The following is a 23,601-nucleotide window of genomic DNA, read 5'->3' as shown; positions in this document are numbered from 1 at the left end:
GGCCGTGGCCCCTGGGTAACAGGAAGGGGAGGAGCGCGGGCAGCACTGCCCGGCCTCCTGCCGCCACCACAGGCGCGTGCCGGTGGCCGGGGCCACAGGCGGCTGGGACCCGGGTGTGACCGCGCTGCTGGGTCTCACTCTACCACAGAGCCACACCCCACGGAACCTCCTCGGGAGCCACCAAGAAGGACGAGAAAAGGGTCACATTTGCCCCCAGATCGTGTCTGGGGTGGGTGTGAGGAGAGGGGCACTGACTTCTCTGGGCCCCTCCTACGCCACCCCCTGCCATCCACACCTATGCGGCCAGGGCACAGGCGGGGGGGAGGGGGGGGTCTGGAGACAGCCCCCGGGGACTCGGGGTCAACCTGGCTGAGAGGTGGGCAGAGGCAGGGGTTGTAGGGGCCTCAGATATGGTGCCAGTGCCGTGAGGCTCCAGGTACTTGGGGTATCTGGGCCTCAATGCCTATCCTCCATGCCTGCAAGGGGGTGCCCACCTCGGTCCGCACATCTGGGGAGCTCACCGCCTCTGGGGGGCCCCGTTCCACCTCCAGTGAATTACTAGAAAAGGCCCCTTCTCACACTGCGCTGGAACCAAGCCTGCCCATGTACCCCTCAACCCCTGCCCCAGCTCAGGCCTCATCCAGCCTCTTCCTCCTTCTCTCGCCCCCCAAATCCATCCACCCGGCCTCCCTCCCTGCTTACGGCCCCACAGGCCTCCTGCACCCACTCAGCTGCGCTGAGCCGTGTGGCTCTCACACCTCTCTTGCCTCAACTCAGGACACTCATCACCCATTCGCATGCCCGTGAATCTCACGATTCTTAAGATGGCCTCCTGCCTCCTCTGCCCAGCTGACATCACCTCCTCCCTGAAGCCCTGCTTGCTTGCTGCCCCCCTAAGACTCTGCCGGGACCACTGGGGGCCAGCCCTCCGATGGGCAGGGGGGTGAGGGGGTGGTCGGGATATGCCCTAGACAGGAGTGGGTCTCCTTCAGCTCTGGGCCTGTCCCTGGGGCCCCGACACACACCTGGCTGAGCAAGGCTCGGGGAGGGCTGGCTCCCGCATCCCCGTGGCCCCTCGCCTGCAGATTGCCAAGGTGGCAGGTGCACCCAGCCCTGCACGGGGGACGGGAGCAGGCGGTGACACTTTTCTGCACTGAAAAGGCAACAGCAAGTCCCCACCCCACACTCACTGGGACGGGCAGGGCCCTGGCCACACAGGCGGCGCGGGCCAGGCAGTGGGCACAGCGGCCCTCACAGGTGGGGGGTAGCCCCTGGGGACAGGGATCCCATGCACCTGCTCTGCGCCCAGGTTCTGGAACGGAAGCCAAGAGGCATATACCCGTTTGATTCTCCCCTTGGGGAGGGGGGGCGGTGTGAGCCCATCGGCAGCTACGGAAACTCCCTGCTGGCTCCGTGCTCTGCGGGGGCTCACGGGGACTGCGCAGCGCAGCCCCACACACCAGCCTCGCCAGGGATCGTGGCGCCAGGGCTGCCGTCTGGTCACTGAAGTGAGGCAATCCTCATCCAAGACGTGTTCTGCAGGCACGCCTCCCATCACACACGGCACTGCGCCCACTCGCTCCCTTTGGGATTCCCCCTCCTTCCTGCATCCCCTCCCGGATCGCAGGATGCTGCCCACAGGAGCCTGTGGCATCAGTTACACAATCGTGCCCATGTGCCAACAGCTTGGCTGGCTGACGCTGCTCACTGGGGAGGTAGGAAGCCGCGGCCCAGCGAGGCAGCCTGCCCCCACCACACTGGACGGCCGCCGAGCCCAGGCTGCATGTGGGTTCCCTCCTCAAGTTCAGGCTGGAGGGCCTGTCTGAGCAGCCTCTCCATGGCCAGGCAAGGGTCCCTGCGCCCCGGAGCCAGACTCCCGAGGGGCTTCCAGCTAATCCCCACAGAGGGCCAGGGCCAGGACACACCCCGTGCGGTCAGGCCTGGCCGTATCCCTGCATAGGAGAGCTCCCTACCCACCCATATCCCTTCCAGGTAGAGGGCCCCAATCAATCCCTTTTACTCCCAGATGCACGCGCGCAGGCATAACACAAAGCCATCTGGCCCGGCTGGCGGCTGAGCCGAGGGGAGAGCAGGCTCTGCTCTGTCCGGTGAGTGCCCTTTGGGCTGGGGAAGAGCCTGGCAGCTGCACAGAAAGCCAAGTGCACCCAGGGACCCGGGCCATGCGGATGGTCAGCCACGCCCCCCAATGGGAGCTCTACTCGTGGGACAGACACACGTGGCCGCCATCCAGGTTGAGGGGACGGAAGAGGCAGTTACCAGGGTGACAGGCCGAGAGCAGGAATTTGGGGAGGAGTCACTAGGGGGAGCCAGAGAGAAGCCCAGGAGGAGCAGGAGCTGGAAGAGGGGGGCCTCTCCCAAGGGGGACAGGGGCAGCCCCCGGGGCCGACTCCGTCGCCTGGGTGTCCTGAGCGGAAGGAGCCAGGGCGCGTGGCGTCTGCCTTAGCTCTGACTCAGAGTATACAGCACATGTGTCCTCCCGCATCATCAAAAACTCCCCACCATTCCAAACGGCCACGGCGGGTCACCCCACGGGATCCCCTCACTAGTCAAGTCCCCACTGGTGGGTGCTGGGGTCTGAGTCTTCAGGGTTATTATGCAGGTGACTGGCTGGCCCGGCCGGCGTGGCTCAGTGGTTGAGCGTCGACCTATGAACCAGGACACGATTCAATCCCAGTCAGGGCACGTGCCTGAGTTGTGGGCTCGATCCCCAGTAGGGGGCGTGCAGGAGGCAGCCGATCCATGATGCTGTCATCATTGAGGTTTCTCTTTTCACTCTCTCTCCCTTCCTCTCTGAAGGTGATTAAAAAAAAAGTGAGCTGATCAGCCGTCTCCCCGTGGCTTCCCCTGCTCCTGCTCCTTGGGATGGAGCCGAGGGCCACGCGGGCGGGCGGCGGCCATGCGGGCGGGCGGGCGGCAGCCGTGCTCCCCGGGGCAGGCTGGGCCTCTGTCTTCCTGGGCCTCCAGCCCGCCGGGCCCAGGTGCCGTGTGACGATGAGGAGCATGGCTTCCCGGCCCCTCAGCGTCCACAGCCCTGTCCACAGAGAACACAGGGCTGGAGCACCCAGGGGAGAGCCCCCGGCAGAGGGATCCCTCCAGCCCCCCTGGCACGGCCCGCGGTGACTCAGCTTCAAGCAGGCGAGGGCGGGCGCCTGCCGGCAGCCCAGTCCCGGGAGCAGCAGGCGCGGGGCTGGTGGAGAGGCTGCGGGGAGGACCAGCTGCTGTGGGGGCAGCTGGCCTGGAGCGCGGGAGGGAGCCCCAGGGCACGGAGGGAGCCCCACGGCACGGAGGGAGCTGGGGCAGCCTCGCTCCCCGAGAAGCACCAAGTTGTTTCCAGGCCAGTGCTGGCGAACCTTTTGAGCTCGGCGTGTCAGCATTTTGAAAAACCCTAACTGAACTCTGGTGCCGTGTCACATATAGACATTTTTTGATCTTTGCAACCACAGTAAAACAAAGACTTATATTTTTGATATTTGTTTTATATATTTAAATGCCAATTAACAAAGAAAAATCAACCCAAAAAATGAGTTCGCGTGTGACCTCTGACACGCGTGTCGTAGGTTCGCCATCACTGGGCTAGGACAACCACGAGTCGGGGGAAGCTGGGCTGCAGGCCCTGAGGTTAGGAGCGGCCTCAGGGAGAATACCAACACCCTCCACAGTCTTGGGGAGACACCTGTCACCCACAAACGCACAGGAGCCTCCCAAAGGCAAGCCCACCTGGTGCCTGAGCTCCGGGCCACAGCACAAGCAGGGCGGCCCAGCTTCTCCCACAGTGCTCTCACGCAGCCCTCGCCGCGCGCCCCAGGCCCACAGCAGCAGGGATGACCCGCAGAACCCGGCCTCCGGCAGCCATGGGGAACCCTGGGCCCGGGGCCCGGGGCCCGGGAGGTTTCCTGCTGTCCCGAGGAGCTGACGGCCCTCCCCGTCCCACAGCTCGGAGCCTCCATCTGCTCCAGGCCTGAGGTTGGGTGACCCCGGGCAGGCGAGGCCGAACACCCCTGGGGGCAGGAAGTCCTGCCGTTCCCACTGCAAACCCCTCAGGGGCCGGCGTCTCCGGCTGCAGGGTGTACAGCGGCCGCCAGGGGCGCCATTGCCCTCCCGCCAGGGCGAGGGATTCCCCGCATCCACAGGTAACCCCCCGGCACAGGCCGGGCCGGGGAAGCCTGCCATTGGCCTGCAGTCGCCCAGGGAGACACGCGGGCTGGGCCCCGAGCTGCCGCGGCGCCCCCTCCCCTCCCCGGGAAACGCCGAAACTACTCGGTGCGTCGGGAGCCGGCGGGCAACTCCTCGGCGGCCCCACCCCGGGCCGGACCCGCGTCCCTCTACCCACTCCTCCCGCTGACGGGCAAGGTCCCGCCCGCTCAGGGCTCGGAGCGGACTGGGCACCGCCGAGCGCGGGCACCACCTCCCGCCCCCGCGCCGCTGTTTGAGCGGGAAGGGCCGCCGCCCGGGGGTCCGCTCACCATCCCTGGGAGCGCCCCGCGCAGCTCCTCGTCGCGCCGCCCGCCGCCAAGTTGCTGGGGCCCAAGGCCCGCGAGCAGCTTTCGCTTTCCCGCGCGGCGCACACCCCCGCGCCCGCCCTCCCGCCCACGACCCTGGGCTGGGTCTGCTGGGCGCGCTGCGCCGCTGCTCCGGGCGACGCAGGCATGTGCGGCTCCCGGTGCCCGCCGCCCGCCCCCGCACGCCGCCGCCCGGCCCGCCCTTCCGCCCACCTGACGCCGCGCAGGGCGCCGGCCCCGGGCCAGGGGCGCCGGCCCACCACCCGCCGACTTCCTCCGCCGCGGCGCCCGGGAACCCACGGCCCGCGGGCTTCCTGCTGCGCCAGGCGGGCGGGGGCCGGCGCCCGGGGGGACTCGGGGAGCTCGGAACGGCGAGCGCCGGGCGGGCGGGCGGCGGGGAGGCCGTGGCGGCCCAGGCCCCCGCCCCCGGGCAAGCTCCTACCCGCCAGCTCCGCCGTGGCATCTGTGCCGGAGCTGCTGCCGGCGCCGGGCCATGGCCGCGGAGGCGCTCGCGGCGGGCCGGGCGGGGCGGGGCGGGCAGAGCCGGACGGGGCGCGGGCTCGGGCTCGGCTGGAAGCGGGCCCAGGCGCACAACAGACTTTTGTTGGCCGATCCCCGCGGGGGGCTGCTGACCCGCGGCTGGGCAGAGCGGCGTGGAGGCGGCCCGGGTGCGGGGCCAGGTGGGCAGCGGCCAGCCACGGCTGCCCCCCCCCCCGTTAACTGTGTGAGTGGCGCCCCCTGGAGTTGTGCCACGTGGAACCCATCAGTGGGGCAGGACACCCTCAGGGGTCGGGAGAACAGAGGGGCTCACAGCTGGAGGGGCCTCAATGAGGCCCCGCGAGGAGCAGGCACTGGGCCCCAGGGTGCGAGGGCGGGGCTGGGCATCCCAATAGGGCAGCACCTCCCTCTGGCGGGGCAGCCTTCTGTAATGCGGGGAGGGCTGCTCCTGGGCGCGTTTGCCCTGCTGATGCCAGGAAGGGGTCCTGTGCCCATCGCACAGGTGAGGAGTGGGCTCAGCAGGGAAGAGCTTCACCCAGAGCAGATGGCACCCAGCGCTCCTGTGGGGACACAGCACCTTCCTCCCAGTTCCCGAGGGCGGCTGCCCGGGGGACTGCCCCCCCCCCCCCCCTCCAGCCCAGCTCAGGGAAGGCCAGCAGAGGCGGGAGCAGGGCTGGAGAGAGGTTGCCCCCAAACCAGTTTCACCTCCCCAGCGCCCCAGGCTCCTCGCTCCCTCCTCCCTCCCACACACCCAGAGGCTTCAGGTCCGCCTGGCCCCCATCCTGGTGGCACTTGTTGAGGTGACATCTCCCAAGATGGCTCGTCTCCACCTGTCTTCCACCCGGGCTGGCTCCAGCCCACTGGTGTTCCCAGGTTTGCCACGCACCCTCGCCAGGTGCCCCCGGTTCATGTCAGCCCAGGTCCAACCTATCCCTCTAGCCAAGTCCCGATGTGGCTCCTGGTGGCCCAGGACCTCTGCCCGCCCCCCTGGGACCCAGAGGTGGCACCTCAGCACCCCTGGAGGACTGCTACTCTGCCGGGTACTGGGAGGACCAGGCCGGGGCGCCAAGAGGTCAGCCACCTGTAGGCGCCAAGCATGAGGACCAGCCACCCCAAGGCTGCGAGGAAAGCATGGGCCCCCATGAGCGCTCACTATGGGCTGGGTCTCAGGCGAGGAGTTTAACCCGCACATCACTCAAGCCACAGCAGCCCCTCCTCACCTACATGTGTGTCATCATGACACCCACATCGGGGACGGGTTCCGAGTCGGGCACTGGTCCTGTCCCACAGCAGTGAGCCCAGTCTGGCCAGGACTCACCCCGGGCCTGGACAGCGCCATAGCTGGCATTCCTCCTGGCTGTCCCCAGGGCGGGAGCAGACATGTGACACTGCGTTGCACAGCTCATGACCTCATTTCATACCTTATCCACTTCCTGGAAGTCAGACCAAAGGAGGCTGAGAATGTGCCCCTCACACCTGGCCCCGGAAGGAGCGTCTGTGTTGAGGGTGGTTCTAGAATCAGCCCTGCGTCCAGGCCTCCGGGTCTGATCCCTGGCAGCCCCAGCACACACCCTCGCACCCAGAGCCTGGGTGGCACTCTCGGGAGACGGAGGGAGGGAGCCGCTGGTGATTGTGGGGAGCTCAGGGGTTCTGTGTCAGGCACCTGCTGAGCAGAGCCTCTGGGGGCACCTCGCTGGGAGAAGGTCTGTGCCTGCCAGTCGTCAGCCTCCTGAGCCCTGCTCCTGGCACCACAGGATGCCTGTACCCTGAGCCCTGTTTGTGCCAGGAGATGGGCACCTCCGTCTCTAGCTGGCAGGCCCAGGAGAGGGAGGCCACACTCCCTGGCCCCCCAGGGTAGCACGCCTGCGCACATGGAGCCCCGGGTGGGGGGGTCACATGAGCGCCTGCAAGGGCAGGCTTGGTGGGCCCGAGCCCCTCCTGGGACTTGTCAGCACCCTGTGCGGGAGCCCCTGGGTCCTAACTGCCTGCAGGGCACCTGGACATGCAGGGGCACCCGGAAGAGACAGACACCTAGGCCACCCAAGGGCCCAAGAGGTAGAGGTCCCTGCCAGCCTGGGGACCCAGGAGGCCAGGCCGCCCTGACCGCGCCCTGGGCCAGCAGGAGCCTGTGAGCAGGGAGGGGCTGGCCGCTCTGGGTCACCCTGGGTGGGGGGTCCTGGCACACTGCTCTTGCCCACTGGCCTGGTCACAGCGAGAGTCCAGGTCGCCCGGGCTACTTTCTGCCGATGGGTCCTTGGCCCCCACCTGGCCTAACCCCAGTCCCCCGGGGGCCCGTGCTGCTGGCAGGTGGCCGGAATGTTCTGGGAGGGGTCTGACTTCTCGGCCTTGGCGCTCTGAGATGCCAGCACTTTGGAGCCACAGGCCTTTGCCGCTTCTCCCTGCCTCCCTGCCGCGGGGCAGCTTCTCGGCCGAGTGCCCGCTGGAGGCTGCTGGGCCTGAGTGCCACCCCAGCCCGTCCTCTTCCTCTGATGCTGGGACAGGGCACACGCCTCTCCTCACAGGCGCACGGCCCGCTGCACCCACTGCACCCTCAGGCCCGGCCGCCTGGCTCAGAGCTGTTCCGACTGCGCTAAGCTGCGCAGAGTCCAGCGTTCTTGCCTGTCTGACCCCTGAGTAAGGATGCGGGTAGAACAGGGAGAGGACCTGCCCCGGGAAACACAGCCAGGCTCCACCAAGGGTCCCTGTCCCTCAGGCGACGGTCACGCCCAGACCATGCTCAGCTGCACGGGACCAGCACGTGCGTCCCTGGGGTGCCTGCGTCCCCACCGGTGCTCGCCGAGAGGGAAGGAATGCCCTGAGAGTCATGCCCGCGGCTCCGTGTCGTCATGAGGCAGGTTCATGCTCCACTAGAGGAGCCTGGGCTGGGCCACAGCACAGCCTGAGCCCAGGGCCTGCACCTGCCTGAGGAGGGCCAGGGGGTCCCTCTCTGGGGGCAAAGCCCAGCGCCGAGCTGGACAGGGATGGGCGGGCGATGGGTGAAGTGCCACCTGTTCTGCCACGCCCTCACTTTAGAATTCTCACACATGTAGAAACCAGCATTTCAAAATCTTTTTAATCAACGAAATCCCTGCACTTCCTTCAAAGGGCCTTCTCAACGGACCTGGGCCCATCTCACCTCCTCCACTGACCCCTGACAGCCCTGTCCCTCGTGCCCTCATCCCCAGGCCCTTCCGTGCAGCCCAGAGCTGGCCGCTCCCCTCCTTCCCTCGGGTCTTCCTACCCGGCATGGAGGCCACGGCCCAGGCGCAGGGCGCAGGTCTCCTGTGGCCTCCACCCCCCGCTGTGCAGATGAAGAAACAGCCTCACGGATACTGGCCCACAGGAGGGTGAGGTGAACATGGGGACAGGACACACCAGCAGAGAAGGCAGAGCGTGGGAGACCCACGTGTGGGAGGGAGTCCACACCCATCACCATGGAAACCAGGCAGGAGCTCCTGAGCCCAGAGCTCTGGTTTGGATTTCCAGCCGATGCTGTTCTTTCAGAAGCAACTTGGTCAAACTTTCCAAATAGGAAAAGTGGAAAAAACGAGGGAGGGGGACAGTTCCCAGACTGAAGCTACTCCAGAAGGCAGGCCTGGCCGCCGAGCTCCGGGCCTTGTGTGTGTGGCGGGGGGCGGGGGGGAGGCAGAGCAGAGACCCCACGGCCTCTCGGGGTGCACGCCCCTTTCCAGGAGCGTGGGGGGTGGGGTGTAGCCGGAGCAGCTGGGGCCCAGCTCTTCCTGTCCCTGCTGGAGGGGCTGTCCTTCCGTGGTCCCGCGCGGGCGGGCGGTGGAAAGACCTCTTTTGGAAAAAGGGCTGGAAACTGCAACAACGCCCACTCCTGGCCTCAGGAACCGTCCTCCCTGGGGGCTTTCACTGCTGCTTAGGGAGCCTCAGGGTGGCCAAGGGCTGCCTCTCTGGGATCCCCTGAGGCCACCAACGACATGCCACGAGGGACCCCCAGGAGGCCTTAAGGGAGGAGGGGGATGTGATGAGGTGACGCAGCACACTGTGCCCTCCCCTGTGCCCCCACCCCTGCCACCTCCCACACCCAGAATCCTCCCGGGGGGAGGGGGGCAGATGGGATGCCACAGCTGTTTTATGTCCCGGCAGGGTTTCTGAAGGCACAATGGGAATGTTAAGGGACAATGGCCCACCAGCGCTGTGGCAAGTGCCAGGCAGGGCAGGATGGTCCCTCCGAATGACCCGTGGCCCGTCCGCCTCCCAGGCCAGGGAGGCCCCTCACTTGGCCCTGTCCTCCCTGCATGGCTGCTCCTGGGGCTCGTGTGGGGCATGGCCACCTCCACACACGGTTGGACCCCAGGGCTCTCGAGTGCCAAGTGCTGGGTGCTCACATCTCCCACCTCCGCGGTGAGACAGGCTGAGTGGTCACCGGGCAGAGGGCAGAGCGCTTCCATCCCTGGCTCAGTGGACCAGGCTCACCACCTCCTTTCCTCACTGCCAACAGGGAAACGTACTGTCTCTCCCCCTGGGGGCGGGGGCAGGGCCAGGTAAGCAGGACACAGCCAGGGGGTGGGTGGTGACAGTAGCACCGGCAGGCTCCCTTCCCGCTGCCCCAGCACCACGCCATGCAGCGTGGGCTCTGCCTGTGCTGGAACCTCGAACCCTGCAGGCTGGGCGCAGCGGTGCGGGAGCAGCCAGGCTCCGTGGGCTGGGAATCCCAGCTCTGCTCCTCGAAGGCTGAGGAGCCCTGGCCTGTGCTGCCATCACTGTCGGCCTCACCCTGCTCATCATGACACTGGGCCACGGGGAGGAGTAGATGGGAGAGGATCGGGAAGGTGCCTGCCACCCCCGAGACCCTCAGCACCCCACGGAACAGGCCTCAGGGCCTCCCTCCCCTGGCAGAGGCCACTCGCTGCCACCCCTTCCCACCCCCCAGGAGCCAGGCTGCCGGCCGCCTCCCACCGGCTGGGGGTGGGCACAGGGAGGACCTGGGTCTGGGGTGAGAGCCACATGGACCGAGTGAACAGAGCGGAGGCCGGCGTTGCCCAGCCTTCTCCTCCCCAAAGGGCACATTTCCCAGTGCTGCCAGTGAGGGCACCCACAGCCCCCGCCCCTGCCCCGGGTCCTGCCTCAACAGCCACTGCCCTCCCTCAGCCTCTCCCCAGGATCCTGGCCACCCTCCGGTCCTGGGTCTGAGTGGGCTGCTTGCCCTATTCCCTGGCCAGGCCTCAGAGGCCCCGTGCCGCCCCCCCACACCCCCTCCCCCTGGAAGTAAGCCTCCCCTGTGCCCTCAGGACCGGGTGCTGCCCTCCGGACGGGGCTTGGGGTGGGGCTAGGAGGACCCAGCTCAGTGGCGGTCACGCTGAGCGGGTGGGTGCAGGCCTCAGGGAGGCACAGCAGGGACCCTCCAGGGCAGGGAGCAGCAGTGCCCACTGGGAAAGCTCCTCTTCAGGAATGTGAAGCAGCCAGCTCCTGCCTGAGCCCCCAGTGTACACAAACACTGCCAGGCCCCGGCTGGCCACAAACTCCGGCCTGGAGGCGCCGCAGGATGTGGGCCTGGCCTGGGCTCCAGGCGGGGCTCTGCTGTGTAGGGGCTGCGTGACCCAGGGTGAGTCGCGGCTGTGCAGGCTGTGGGGTGCCCCCCCCCGCCCCCCCTGCAGGACTGCACGGTGCAGCTGTGCCTGCTGAGGGCTAAGCAATCCTTCCCTCTGCCGAGCATCCTCGCGCGGCCACACTGCGAACCCACACCTGGAGAACGACAGGCTCCCACGGCCAGAGGAGGGCGCATGCCCGATGCCCGCCTCGAGGCTGCTCACAGTTGCTTCTTTGTTAAATTCTGTGAACGAGGGGGCTTGGCTTGGGCAGGGTTTCTGTGCGGTGATTCTGTCGGGCAGGGGCCTGGGCATCCTGGGGCCCTGTCCTGCCTTATGCTTCCTGCCAGCCCCTGGGGTGAGGGCAGGAGTCAGCCCTGCCCTCTCCGCTGCTTTGGGCTCACGGGCAGGGGGGCAGGGAGGCAGGGGGGCAGGGGGGCGGGCAGGGCAGGGCAGGGAAGGCTGAACCCCGGCCTGTGCGCTGGGAGCTGGGAAGGCAGGGCGCCTGCAGAGCCTGGATGGGAAGGAGAGAGCTCGGGGCAAGTCCAGAAGCCACACAGTTTGCCGGCCGTTTTCAGACGCACAGATGGCCCTCCTTCCCTGGAGAACGTGACACGGTTCTCTGTTTACTCTGCTGTGGCGACTGGCCCCCAGATCATCTCCACGGGCTAAAAATAGCGCTCGTGCGGCAACTGCTGCTGCCTGGAGCTCACAGCTCTTCCCTTTAAACTTTTCCCTCTTTCTGTCCTGGTTCCCACTGTGATGTCACTGGGGTTCCTTGCACCTCCCTGCTGCCGGCTCTGATCCTACGGAGGAGAAGGGGGACCGGGGCCCCTGCCAGTCACGGCCATTAAGGGCGGGTCGCAGTGCAGAGGCCCTCGGTGACCAGGCACCCCGGGCAGAGGAACAGTCAGTCACAACAAACCCCGGGCAATGCCTGCTGGAATCGGAAGACGGTGCCCAGGAGCGAGGCCACAGCGGGGAAACTGGGTGACACAGTGGCCCTTCAGGGACCCATAGCGGGCGGACACCTGGAGCAGTGGACCTGGTGCCCCAGGGCAGAGCGGAGCACCAGGCCAGGCTCCCTGCCCCCATATTCCCCGTCCTTACAGCCCTGCCCACCATTTCCATGGCCCCGTGTGGTTCCCAGCGGGTTCCCGCCTTAGCAGCTGACACTGTGAGTCTAGGCCCCGGCTCCAAAGCTGACGGGTATGCCCCAGCCTGTTCCCTCGTCTGTAAGGCAGGGATAACGGCACCACTGACACCCTGAGGGTCATGAGGATGCAATGAGCTGTGGGTGTAGCGCAGCCCAGGAAGGCCCTCCCCCGCCAGCCCCCCAGTACCTCTGTGCCATGGCGTGATGGGGCAGGTGTGGGGGTGTCTGCCAGCTGCCCCGCATGCACACAGCACTCAGCCATGCCCCTCGCTGGCTCACATGCTCCCTTGCTCGGAAGCCCCTCCCTGCTCTGTCATGCAGGTACCTCCCCCAGTGTCACTTCCTCTGCCCTTTTCACACTCCGCTCACCCTCAGGTTATGGGGTCTGAGCGCCAGGAGGTGTTGGGGTTATTCAGGCCTAGAGATCTTAAACAGCTCATGTCAGCCCCACCGGCCTGGCTCAGTGGTTGAGCATCAACCTATGAACCAGGAGGTCAGGGTTCGACTCTCAGTCAGAGCACAGGCCAGGGTTGTGGGCTCCATCCCCAGGGGGGGGTGTGCAGGAGGCAGCTGATCCATGACTCTCTCTCATCATGGATGTTTCTATTTCTCCCCCTCCTTTCCTCTCTGAAATCAATTAAAAAAGGTTTTTAAAAAAGATTCACTTAGGAATAGGCAGCCATAGAATGAAGTAATTTAAAAAAATAAAACCAGTGCTGAGTGGAGAGAAGGTGATGGGGGTGGGACCAACCTGAGGAAAGGCGTGGGTTTGCTGCCCACTGGGTACTTCCTACCAGATGTTCCCTGGTTCTGAGAGGGCCGCAGGGTGAGAGGGGTGCTGCCCTGAGCCCTGTGGCCAGGCCTGGGGGGGGCACCTCACTGAGGCCCGGGCCTGTGTGCTGCTGGGAGGCAGCACAGATGTTATCCGAGGAGGTGGGGATACCAGCTGGTGGAGACCACACCTCCCCTGGGCGTGCCTGGGTCTGCTAAGTCTGCCAGCAAAAGCCCTGAACGTGGGGTAGGCACCCGGGGGCGGGCGTCAGTGACTCAGCTTTGGGTGGATGTGAGTGGGGCAGAGGCTCCCACCGGCCCCCAGTGCGGTGCCTGTCGGGGCGGGAAGGGGTGGGAGGGAAGGGCCAGTGTGACCCTGCAACAGGAGGGGCTCCCTCAGGCACAGACCCAGGCCTGGTGGGCACGCAGCCAGGATGGAGCCTGCTCCCCATGCTCGGGGGCTGCTGCTTCCTCGAGTTCCTGTCCCGGGAACTCTGTGGGTGATAGGAACTCACGGTCGCTAGGCATGTCCTGCGCTGGCACCGGCCAGAGGAGGCGTCAGGAGGACGATGGCAGCGCTGCTCTAGAGGAGGTCCCCGCCGGGGCCTCCACCTGGACCACCGGCTCTCTCTGAGACAGAGGGGCTCAGGCTGGGCCATGCCCTAGGGCCTCCTCCTTCCCACCTGGCATCTGCTCACTGGGGGGCGGGGGGACAGGCCAGCCCGAGGTCACACCGCCACTGGCAGACACAGAGAAGGGAGTGGCTGAGTCTGGCCAAGAAGGATGGTGGCGGGGGCGTTAGAAACCTGTCCTCCTCCCAGCTGCTGTCCCCCCAGTGAGGGCCCTGCTGTCAGAGGAGCGCCAGGGCGGGGGCAGCGCATAAACGCTACAGAGAAAGACGGCTGTGGCAGCTGTACCTCCTGCCACTGTGAGCGACACAAAATCGCGGCCGAGAGAAGCCCCAGGCCTGCGTGGCGGCCGCTAGGTGCACGCTCTCGCCAGAGCCTGGCAGACAGAGGGACTGGCCCCAGGCGGGGAAGGAGCCTCCCTGGTCCCCACAGACGGGCCAGCATGACAGTGGTCTGTGGTCTGAGGGCCAGGAGGGGGCAGAGCAGCGGCTGGGGGGGGGGTTGGGGGGAGGGACCCTGGCTCAGCTCTGCAGAACTGCGTGGGGATGTGTGGAGGCGCTGGGGGCAGGGGGCCTGCAGCCCGGCCTCTGTCCAGGTACTCGTCCCGGTGGCTGCAGTGAGGAAGGCGACGGGGAAGGCGGCGGTTTGTGCTGAAGAACTGGCAGCCACCTGTCTGCTGGGGATGACAGGCAGACAGTGGAGAGCTACACGGCGCTGACCAAGGACCGCACACAGGGGCTCCGACAGCCCAGCCAGGCCGCGCAGAAGCGGGTCCCCGTGGCGAGCAGGGAAGGCCCCACTTGAGCCAGGGCAGCCTGGAGCCTCTGGAGGGCCCTGGCCAGGCATGAGCTGGGGCTCCCATCACCCCCTCCCCAGCCATCCCTTCTGATACCAGCACTGCCCTCCTGAGGTGCCACTGGGATCCAGAAAGCAGCCCGGGCTCTGTGCGGGCTGGTTTCTGTCCTGAGGGGAAGTGCGGGATGCGCCACTCGGTGCTGAGGACACCTGTCCACTGGGACCACCTGCCCAGGCCAACCCTGTGCCCTGTGTGGGGCCGAGTAAGAGGTGAAGTGGCCAGGAGCTGAGCCTGCCTGAGCCCCAAATCTGTGCTCTTCTCCGTGACCTCAGGCCCAGCCCCCAGGACATGGGCTCCCCCCCGCCCCCCCGCCCCCGTGCTGCAGGCTGTGGAGGCCCCGAGGCAGGGTGGCTGCGCTGCAGCAGGCAGCACCTCCCCCGCCCCACACACCCCACGCAGGCCCCACGCTGCCAGCCTCGGAAACAGGAAGCAGTGCTGGCCGGGCCTCGGCCCCCTGTGCTGCTTCACGGTGGCTGGGAACTGGGTTGCAACAAGACAAACCTCCTTGCTAAGCTAAGCAGACATTTTGGGGAAGGAGAAAGCACCCGCTCTAGCTTGGTTGCTATGGGAACGTTTCTGCATCAACTACAAGAGGAAGAGAAGTTCACTGTGGCCAGAGCAGCCCAGCTCACGGCCCTCCTGCCAGAGGTGTGCACACCTGCACGGAAAGCCCTCGGAGCTCCGGGCACTTTCCTGGACCCTCTGCCCAGGGAGAGAGCCCCGCGCCCCCCGCAGGGATGGCACTGTCTCAGGAGGCCTCTTGCCCTGGGCCAACCCCAGCCTCCATGCCTCCCATCCCCATCCGCCCACCCCAATGCTGTGACCTGTGCCAGGACAGGCAGCGGGGCTTAGGCCAGGCCTCCCTGGGGCAGGGGGGGCACAGGACCTCCACCAACAAGACCCGGCAACTCTGGCTCTCCTGCCCGGTGGGGGTGGGCTGGAGCCAGGGGCCTTCGGGGTGGCCTTGGCCTGCCTGGGGCTGAGCCCTGCCAGAGCGCCGACCTGCTGGGGACAGCGGAAAGAAGGGGGGCGGGGAGGTTCCCTCTCAGCCAAGCTAGAAACAGTGGGACTGGAAATGCACAAGTTCACTCCTTTCTCAAATGCGCATCCACCCTCGCTGCTGGGACCTGCTACAGGCCACGTCTCTGCTCGGCGCAGTCCAGCACAGACCCGCACGCCCCCAGGGGCTCGCCAGCACTGCGCAGGCCTGGTCCAAGCCCCTTCCTTGCTGAGAGCACCCACCCTCCAGTGGAGCCCTGCCTCCAGCCCACCAGACTCCTCGAGGCTTCTCCCCTGCTCCCCCATGCCCAGAGCGTCCTGCACGAGGGGCCATGCATAGGGCTCTGCTGCGAGCCTCCCAGCGCTCCAGGCAGGGCCCTCCGTTGGCCGCGCTGGCTGGGCCAGAGCTTGCTTGGGGGCCAGCTGCTAAGGGAGAGGGCGTGGATGAAACCATCCACAGACGCTCATAAGCACCTCCTCTGCGCCAGGCCAGGCCGGCCAGGGACTCTGGGAGGAATGCGGGGACACCACAGTGACGCTCGCGGAGGGAGGCCACTGCAGCCTGTGTGTGCACAAGGTAAGCGCTCACCCCACGCACGACGCAATGCAGGGTAGCAACTGCAGAGAGCGGGCCGGCCTGCACTTCTCACAGGGAAACTGAGACTTCGTGTCAGTGAAAAAAAGTTGCCTAAAAGCATCCCCCCCACATACACACACGCACACACATTTTCTAACGCTGCGTGACAAACTTGGCTGCGTTTGTAGACACCCCAGAAAACAGAGAACAGCCCACCACACACCCAAGTCCCTCTGAGAAGGACACGGCGCCGGGATGAGCAGAGCAGGAGTCTGGGCTCTGTGATGTGGCGGAACTGTCACTGAAGAATAGCAGGAGGGGCCCTCAGCCTGGCCCAGAGGATGGAGGGGCCCCAGACAGCCTCCTGGGTGAGCAACGCCACGGCTGGGCGTGTGGGTGGCGGGTCAGGGCCCCGATGACCCTGCCCTCCCTCGTTCTCCGGCCTCAGAGGGCTGGCCCGCCCGTGCTCTGCCCCGCCCCGGCGGTCACCCAGTGCATGTGAGCCGGAGAAGAACCAGCTGCCAATCCTGACCTGCAGCCCGGCTGTCAGAGACACGCCCACCACAGTGGGCAGCATGGCTGCCCTGGGTGCTGCTCCATGTGGGCGCTAACCGCTTCCCACACCTGGCACAGTCTGCGCACAACTCATGTGTGAGCGGGCGCAGGTCACACTTTCCGACCTGCTGCGTGCACGGTCCGGCTAGAGCAGCCGTGGGCAAACTACGGCCGCGGCCCGTTCGGCTGTTCTATCCGGCCCGCGGAGCCGAAAGAGTGGAGGGTTCTCTTGCTCTCCCCTCCGCTCCTTCACCAGCAGCAGTGTTAACATGTATTAGTTCACACAAACACTCCGTCCATGCTTTTGTTCCGGCCCTCCGGTCCAGTTTAAGAACCCATTGTGGCCCTCGAGTCAAAAAGTTTGCCCACCCCTGGGCTAGAGGTTTCCCCCTGGAGGTGCACCTGAGAAGCAGCAAGGGTGGGGGCCCTGAGGCCGTCCCGTCACCAGCCAGCTGGGAGTGCTTGTCCCTCAGGACTTCACCAGGGAAGGTGCGAGTGTCTGTCTGGCCTCTGTCCATGAACACAGGAGCCCATCCCCCTCCGAAGAGAAGCGCTAAGGAAGCAGAGTCCAGGACGCCGGCTGGGAGCAGGCCAGGGACAGAGGCTGTGATGGGGCAGCGGCCGAGGCCTGGTGCGCGGGTGGGAGGAGCTCTCTTTCACTGCCAATGCCCTGGTCCCACGGAGACGATAGATGCTATCTACCACTTGTCCACAAAGTGCCCACACAGAGGGCTGGCAGGCACCGGGCTCCCAGCTCCAGCGCCCCCACCTGGCCGCAAGAAGCTCACTATCTGGGAGAGGAAGGCCATGCACCCAGACACTCCACCACCGCTCTCAGGGGACCTCGCCCTGTCCATATGCTCCCGAACCAGCCTCCGTCACACCTTCTAGACCTGAGGCCTGCCCTCCTTGGCTCCTGTCCAAGTCAGGCCCGCTCTTCACTTCCTCTACGTGTAACAAGGAATCCAGGAAGCTACAGAAGAAACCAAAGCTCAGCGGCCCTGTGACTGGCCAGAGCCACCTCAGCGGGCAGCTGGCTGTGCTCAGACGGTGGGAGCGGAGGGGACTTGACGCGGAGTAGAGTGAAGGGCCATCTGTCTGCAGGACAGAGAGCATGAGGAAGGGAGGCAGGTCCCAGGGGCCTTGGGGATGGGAGGCAACGGCCGCGGTGCTGGGCCGTGTCCTGCCCGGCCGTGGGTCTCACTCTGCAGAGGATGTGAGGGCTGGAAGGGCCTGGAAGCCCAGCCACTCGCCACACTTGTTATTAAGCAGCAGACCAGCTTCAGTCCCTTCCATCAGAGCCCCCAGGTGCCCGACGCACAGGGCCCAGGAGCTGCTCAAGAGGCAGCAGGGCCGTGGGCGTGAGCCCTCACCACTGCCCGCCATGGGCAGCGACGCCAGGAGTTCCTCAACAAGCACGGCCCACCTGAGCCTGGCGCACTCGCCTGCACCACCGTGCCTGCCCCTGAGGATGCCCAGACCCGTGGCCTGGGAGCGCCCCCAGGGTCCGTTCGCACGCCTCTGGTGGAAAGCAGTGGCAGCGAGCAGCCGTGGAAATCAACAAGGCAAAGTACTCACGTTGAAGAAATTGGTCTTGTTCCTCTCGCAGAAGAGCCCCTGTGCCGGCATGTGCTGCAGCTGTTGCCACGGGATACTGCTGCCTAGCAACACGTCGCGGGCCCACTGGAGGTTCTGGGGAAACAAGAAGTAGGTTGGAAGTGAGTGTGTGGGCAGCTCAGGGCACCCACGGGAAGGGAGGCTGCACTGGCACTGCAGCGTGGAGCAGCAGCTCCGCCGACATCGGTCCCGCAGCTCCAGGCAGCTTGGGCTGCTGGCTTTGATCATCTGGCTGTGGGCACCTTTCTGGGACTGAGTTCTTGCCCAACACAGCTGACGAGGAGAGCGTGGCCTCAGACTGCCCAAAGAGGGCACAAGTAGGGGCCCCTCACCCAACCAGCCTTGTAAAGCTGCTGCCAGGACCCAGCGCCCCACTTTCTGCAGGGAGACCCCCACTAGCCCAAATGGCCAGTCCTGGGGCTCTGCAGGGTGCCAGGGGCCTGCGTGCTTGCAGGGAGGGGGCTCTGTCCAAATGCTCAGGCCCGTGTTCTCTGGGCAATGGTGCCCCTTGGGGAGCCTGGCAGGGTGAGAACAGTGTTTGCTGGCCTCGGTGGTGCCAGGGGGCAGAGTGCAGCAGGTGTGAATCTGGCGGCCTGGCCTTCTCACCGAACCAGAGAGCAGCCCTTCCCACCAGCCACGGGGCGGCCACCTTCTCTCCACTGGCTGGAGCCAGTGCCCAGCGCCTACATGTCCATCTCACCCACTCAGGACAGAGCTCGCTGAGGGAGAGACTGTGGGGCAGAGAGGGCCTGAGCCCAGGACCTCACAATGCCAGACCCTTGTTTTTCCACAGCCCCCACCCCGGCCCAATCCCCAGCCAACCAGTCCTTCCCCCTCCGTCCCCCAGCAGGTGCCTCGCTTGCCTCTGCACCCGGGGCCAGGCCTCCCTCACCTCACGTGTCCCAACTACTGTGAGCGCCTCTCCCTCCTCAGCCTGCGAGCGGGTCCCACCTGCTCCCACTCTGGCCACTGCTGGCCGGGCGGAACTTAGGAAATGGTTCCTTTAGTCACGACTTCAGACTCAGCGCAAACCCAGCTCCTGGCTTGCTGGTCTGCTCCTGAGCCTCCGCTCCCGCCCATGGGAGCTGCAGTGGGGCGCGGCGGCTGCACCCCGCACAGGAGGCCTGAGAGAGTTACCCCGCGCGACGACCCCACACCTCTTCCGGGGCTCCTTGGGGGCTTGTGGGAGGTACCCGGGAACCCCTTGAAATAGCTGCAGTTTTGGGGGGTTCGATGAGGGAACAAGGCTTGAAGAAGCACCTCCACAGTGGCATTTTCTTAAGAAGACAAAAAAAATAAAGTAAAAGATAAGGTCAACAGAGCCTTCCTGCTGGTGGGAAGCGCGAGCACGGTAAGGAGGCCGAGGGAGGTGGTGCCGGGCGCGGACCTGGTCCAGGCCCAAGGTTGTGGGACAGAAAGGCACGTCCTCTGTCACCACCTCGGACCCCAGCACCAACTGCACCCTGCCAGACCGCCAGGCAGAGCGGGGAGGCCCGGGGCTCTCAGACCTGGAAACCAGGCCCCTGAGGAGAGAGCAAGAAGCACTGGTCTCCAGCCCCAACCTGGATGGGCAATTAGCCTCCTGCAGACGGGCCGGCGCACCCCGCGGGGAGCGCGCGTTCCCAGCGCCTCCAGCCCTGCCGGAGGGAGAGCCGGTCGATAGCTAAGGCACAGAGTGTCCAGTCAGACCTTCGCGCCTGGGGCCCCAGGTGGGAGCTGGCAGGGACAGGCCGGTGGTGAGGGGCAGGGCCTAACCCGCATGCTGCGCCCAGAGCAGAGCCGGGCGCTGTGGCGAGGCGGCTTCGTGCCCCGTGGGCTGAGCCAGAGCTGTAACTCCTCGTCCCATGTAACTGTCCTTGTCGCGATGAGGTTTGGAAACGGAGGCTCAGACAGGCTCAAGAGCGAGCCCAAGGCCCCAGAGCCAGGAAGCGGTGGAGCCAGGCTTGCCTTCTGGTCCAGGCCAGCGGGACTCAGACGTGGGCGCTTCCCCTGCCCCACAGGTGGGCAAATCACTTTACCAATCTGCCTGGTCAGGTGCTGTGTGCCAGGCACAGAGCCGGCCACCAGGGGACCGCCCACGGCAGCACCGACCCCCTGCCCAGCGCCTCCGGCTCACCCCCACCCCTGGGATGGGAGGAACACGCACACCGGAGCGCGGCATCGACCTTCCTGGGACACTGAGTCCCCTGAGGCTTGGGCACGAAATGCGCTGAGAAGGGCCGGACGGGGAGGGGTCCTGACCAGAGGCACCCCTCTGCTCGAAGGCCTCGCCAGCTCCGCACTGCAGACGACCCCACACCCCGCCTTTCCCCTCCCATCTCCCCGTCAGCCCCCTAGCCACACCTGTCCCCCCCCCACCCCAAGTCTCTGAATCTCTTGCCTGGGCCTGGCACCATCTCACTTCCCCCCCCCCCCCCCGCCCCGACCCCCCACCATCTTAAACAGCCTCTCCCACTGACTGGCCAACAGCTCTGCCGTCTGCTCCTGCTGGTCTGTCAGCCCTAGAAGGACAGGCCCGCCGTCTGACTTCCCTACTGATGGCTCCTCAGGGCCAGACCAGGACGAGAGGAGGCAGCTGTTCCTTCAGGGAAAGGCCGGAAGGAAGGGAACTGGCTGGAGCTTGCAGAGAATGATGAGCCCACTGGCCGAGAGGACAGTCTGAGGCCGAGGCAGGAGGCGGCCACGGCATGTGGAGGAGGGGCCCAGGGGGGCCGGGGTGGGAGCGCTGGGGGCAGAGCTGTAGGAGAGACAGCTGGAGAGCCCTGTGCTGGGGCGCCTGGAGCATGAGGTCTGCCTTTCCCTAGTCAATCAGCCTGGACTCCTCCCCAGCGCAGTCACGCAGAGGCCCTGGCCTGGCTCAGCTCTCCATGGGCCCCGAGCGCACGCGGCCATCAGGAGGGATTCCCCTCGGCATCCCCAGCACCTCCACGGCCTCGCACAACCGCCGCTGCACAGCCAGCTGCGGAGTGAATGAGTGAGTGACCCAGAGAAATGCACAGGAACCACGCGGGAGGGGACGCAGGAGAACCCCAGCGGTTTTGCCACGTCGTGGTGGCGGGACAGCGAGCGGGCGGTCGCTTCACTCTTCTGTCCAAGCTGAAATGCATTTGTCACGGCTGCTGCCGGCAGAGCGCTCCGCCCGGCACTGCTGGGACCACTCTCCCTGCAGGAGGACCAGGCAGGCAGCCGCCCTGACGGGCCACCTGGCCCCCCTCTTCTGGCCCCAAAGGCACCACAGAACCTTCAAACCATGTGGCCAACAGCTCTGAAACGCATAGCTAAGATTCCCAAGTTGAGAAAAGTACTGAGTTTTCACTTTGCAAACCACAGAGCTGGCTGGGATCTGCAGCAGCCGCCCAGGCTTCCGCACAGGGCTGGGCACGGCGTCCTTTTGCAGGGGGGCCACCCTGTGTATACAGAAGGGGGCAGGGCTGAAGGAAGGCGGGGACGCCCTGCTCCGTGGCCGGCACACCACGTAACGCCTGTCCCACGGTCGGGCTGGAGCGTGAAGCTCACCACCTGCCCTGGGGACGCTCACCTGCATGCCGGGGCCGGGAGGGGGTGACTGCCACCCCTTCAAACCCACCCAGCCAGAAGGGCCCCTCCCCAGAGGCTCTCTAGTCTCCCCTGGCTCTGCAGGTTCCACACATGAGCTGGTGGCACGGGACGTAGGGAACTGTTCCCACAGCAGACAGGTGAGGGGCAGGGGCTCACACCAGCACACAAGCTGCCTCTGAAGTCGAAGGCCAGCAGCTCGCCTGGAGCTAGCAGGCACTCCAGGCCCGCCAGGCAGGAGGCAGCCTCCAGCCAGGTGAGCCCTAAGCAGACATGGGGCCTGGGCTTGTCCACAGAGAAGGGGGTCTGATGGGGCTGGAGCAGCCAGGCCGCTATGCTGCCCCATGGACAGATTCTTGCCCTGTCACAGGAGGGTGTGCCACAGGGGGCAAGGTCGGACGCGGTGCACACCGGGAAGGGCACACACTGCTCAGTGAGGGCTTCTGCTCCCATCGGAGTCTCAAGCATGTGGGGCTTGCAAGGCAGGCTGCTCGCTCTGAGGGCACGTGTCCTGCCTGGTGAGGCAGCACTGACTCACGTAAACCTCACGACCAGCCGACAGCAAAAGGCCCTTATCCCCGCCGGCCGGAGAGCTCCGGGTGGAACCTGAGTGCGGGGAGGGAGGCTCAGGTTCGAGCACGAACACTAGCAGGGGAACAAGTGGTGGGGGGATGCACCCTGAACACGGCTGTGGGGGCAGCCAGACAAAGCAGACCACAGCTGCCCCACCTGCTCCTGCCACCCTGGCCCTCGGCCTCGCCCTGGTTGCTCACCCACGCCTGCCAGGTGCCCAGGCTGCTTGCCCTCACCAGCAGCCCACTGCTGCCCTCCACTCTGCCCATGGCCACCCTACAGGGCTCAGCATAACGGGTGCCTTCAAGGCGCACAGCAGCACCCCACCCCATTCTCTTCTCTGTAGTAGTTATTACAATGTTCTTGCTGGATTTGCTCAAGCAAACATTTTTTTTAATCCTCACCTGAGGATATTTTCCCATTGATTTTTAGAGAGCAGGAGGGAGAGGGAGAGACACAGAGAGAGGAACATCAATGTGAGAGACACATCAACTGGTTGCCTCCCGTGGGGATCGAGCCTGCAACCGAGGTCCATGCCCTGGACTAGAATTGAACTTGGGACCCTTCAGTCCACAGGCTGACGCTCTATCCACTGAGCCACACCAGTCAGGGCTCAGGTGCACGTTTTTCATCTGTCTGCCCCTCAAAATGAAGCTCCACGGGGGCAGAGACCGCGATGAGGGCACTGTCTCCACAGGGCCTCCTGGGCAGTGACGAGAGAGTGAAAGAATGCGTAACACAATCCCGCCACAAACACAAAATGCCAGCTTCAAGGCCTGGGGGAGCTCCTGGGAGGCTAAGCCTGGGCAGCTGTTAGGAATTGCTGCATCATCCGCTTTCCTGAGAGCCAGGCCACCGTCAGCAGCAGAGGCTGCGAAGATCGTGGACAGGTGAGCCCCAGGGCCGGCCACGGTGAAGGCCTCTGAGCAGCCAGAGGACACTGGCCCAGGGCAAGCAAGGCCTGGACCGAGCGGAGGGAGCCCCTCCCTCCGGCATCTGGAAGCTGTGCCCGTGGGCCCTGGTCAGGATGATGAGGGAACCTCACAGCGGAGTGCGAGGCGCTCCCCAGATCCTCAAGGTCAGATGAGCCTCTTGGCCCTTATCCTTCACCCACAAGCACCCACACCTGTGGCCACGTGGGAGCAGCCTCCACGCCCACTCCTGCACCCTCACTGCAGTCTGCGGCCTCACCACCGGCACCTGGAAAGCTGGCCCCGCCCCTGCACTTGCTTCTCCCATCCCCCCAGCAAGGCCATGGAGCCCTTCAGCAGCTCTGCCTGCCTTCGTCCTGCTCACCCAGCTGCGAGCCTTGGGAAGAGCCCCCCCCCTCACACCGCGCCCCCAGGCCCACTCACGCGGTGGGTCTTGCTGTGGGTGTAGAGGAAGGCCAGCCGGTACAGGCTCTTGTAGTGCTGCGGGAAGCGGCTGAGGCACAGGCGGAAGGCGGCGATGCACTGCTCCGTGAGGAACTGGCGCTGCTCCTCGGCCCCGGCCGGCAGCCCCTGCGGGAAGGCTGCTGGCTCCCCGGGGGCGTCCCCTCTCTTCCTACTGTCCCACAGGGTGGGAGCAGCCGCGGAGGCCTTGACGGGGACGCAGGCAGAGGCTGGGGGCTCTGCGGTGGGCTTCTGGCTGCCCTGCTCTGAGGCTCGGAAGCCTTCTGTGCTCTCCAAGGACTCCTCGGGTCTCCCTAGTGACGAAGGAAAGGACAGTCCCTCAGCGCCAGGCTCTGCCCTGGGTGGC

At 65.9% G+C, this 23,601-nt stretch overlaps 1 protein-coding gene across 1 annotated transcript in view; it reads right to left on the bottom strand.

The window, feature by feature from the left end:
* The window catches only part of CABIN1 (calcineurin binding protein 1), an 80,311-nt gene that overhangs the window by 11,685 nt on the left and 45,025 nt on the right, over window positions 1-23,601 (bottom strand). The window contains exons 28-29 of the mRNA XM_036307368.1: window positions 23,217-23,548; window positions 17,695-17,808 (exon numbers count right to left, since the gene is read on the bottom strand). Of these exons, the coding sequence (XP_036163261.1) occupies window positions 17,695-17,808; window positions 23,217-23,548 (446 nt within the window). The remainder of the gene's footprint in view (window positions 1-17,694; window positions 17,809-23,216; window positions 23,549-23,601) is intronic.

The sequence above is a fragment of the Myotis myotis genome, unplaced genomic scaffold (assembly GCF_014108235.1).
Source record: "Myotis myotis isolate mMyoMyo1 unplaced genomic scaffold, mMyoMyo1.p scaffold_m19_p_47, whole genome shotgun sequence".
Classification (NCBI taxonomy): domain Eukaryota; kingdom Metazoa; phylum Chordata; class Mammalia; order Chiroptera; family Vespertilionidae; genus Myotis; species Myotis myotis.
The sequence above is the reverse complement of the archived record's forward strand: the minus strand, read 5'-3'. Positions and strand labels throughout refer to the sequence as shown.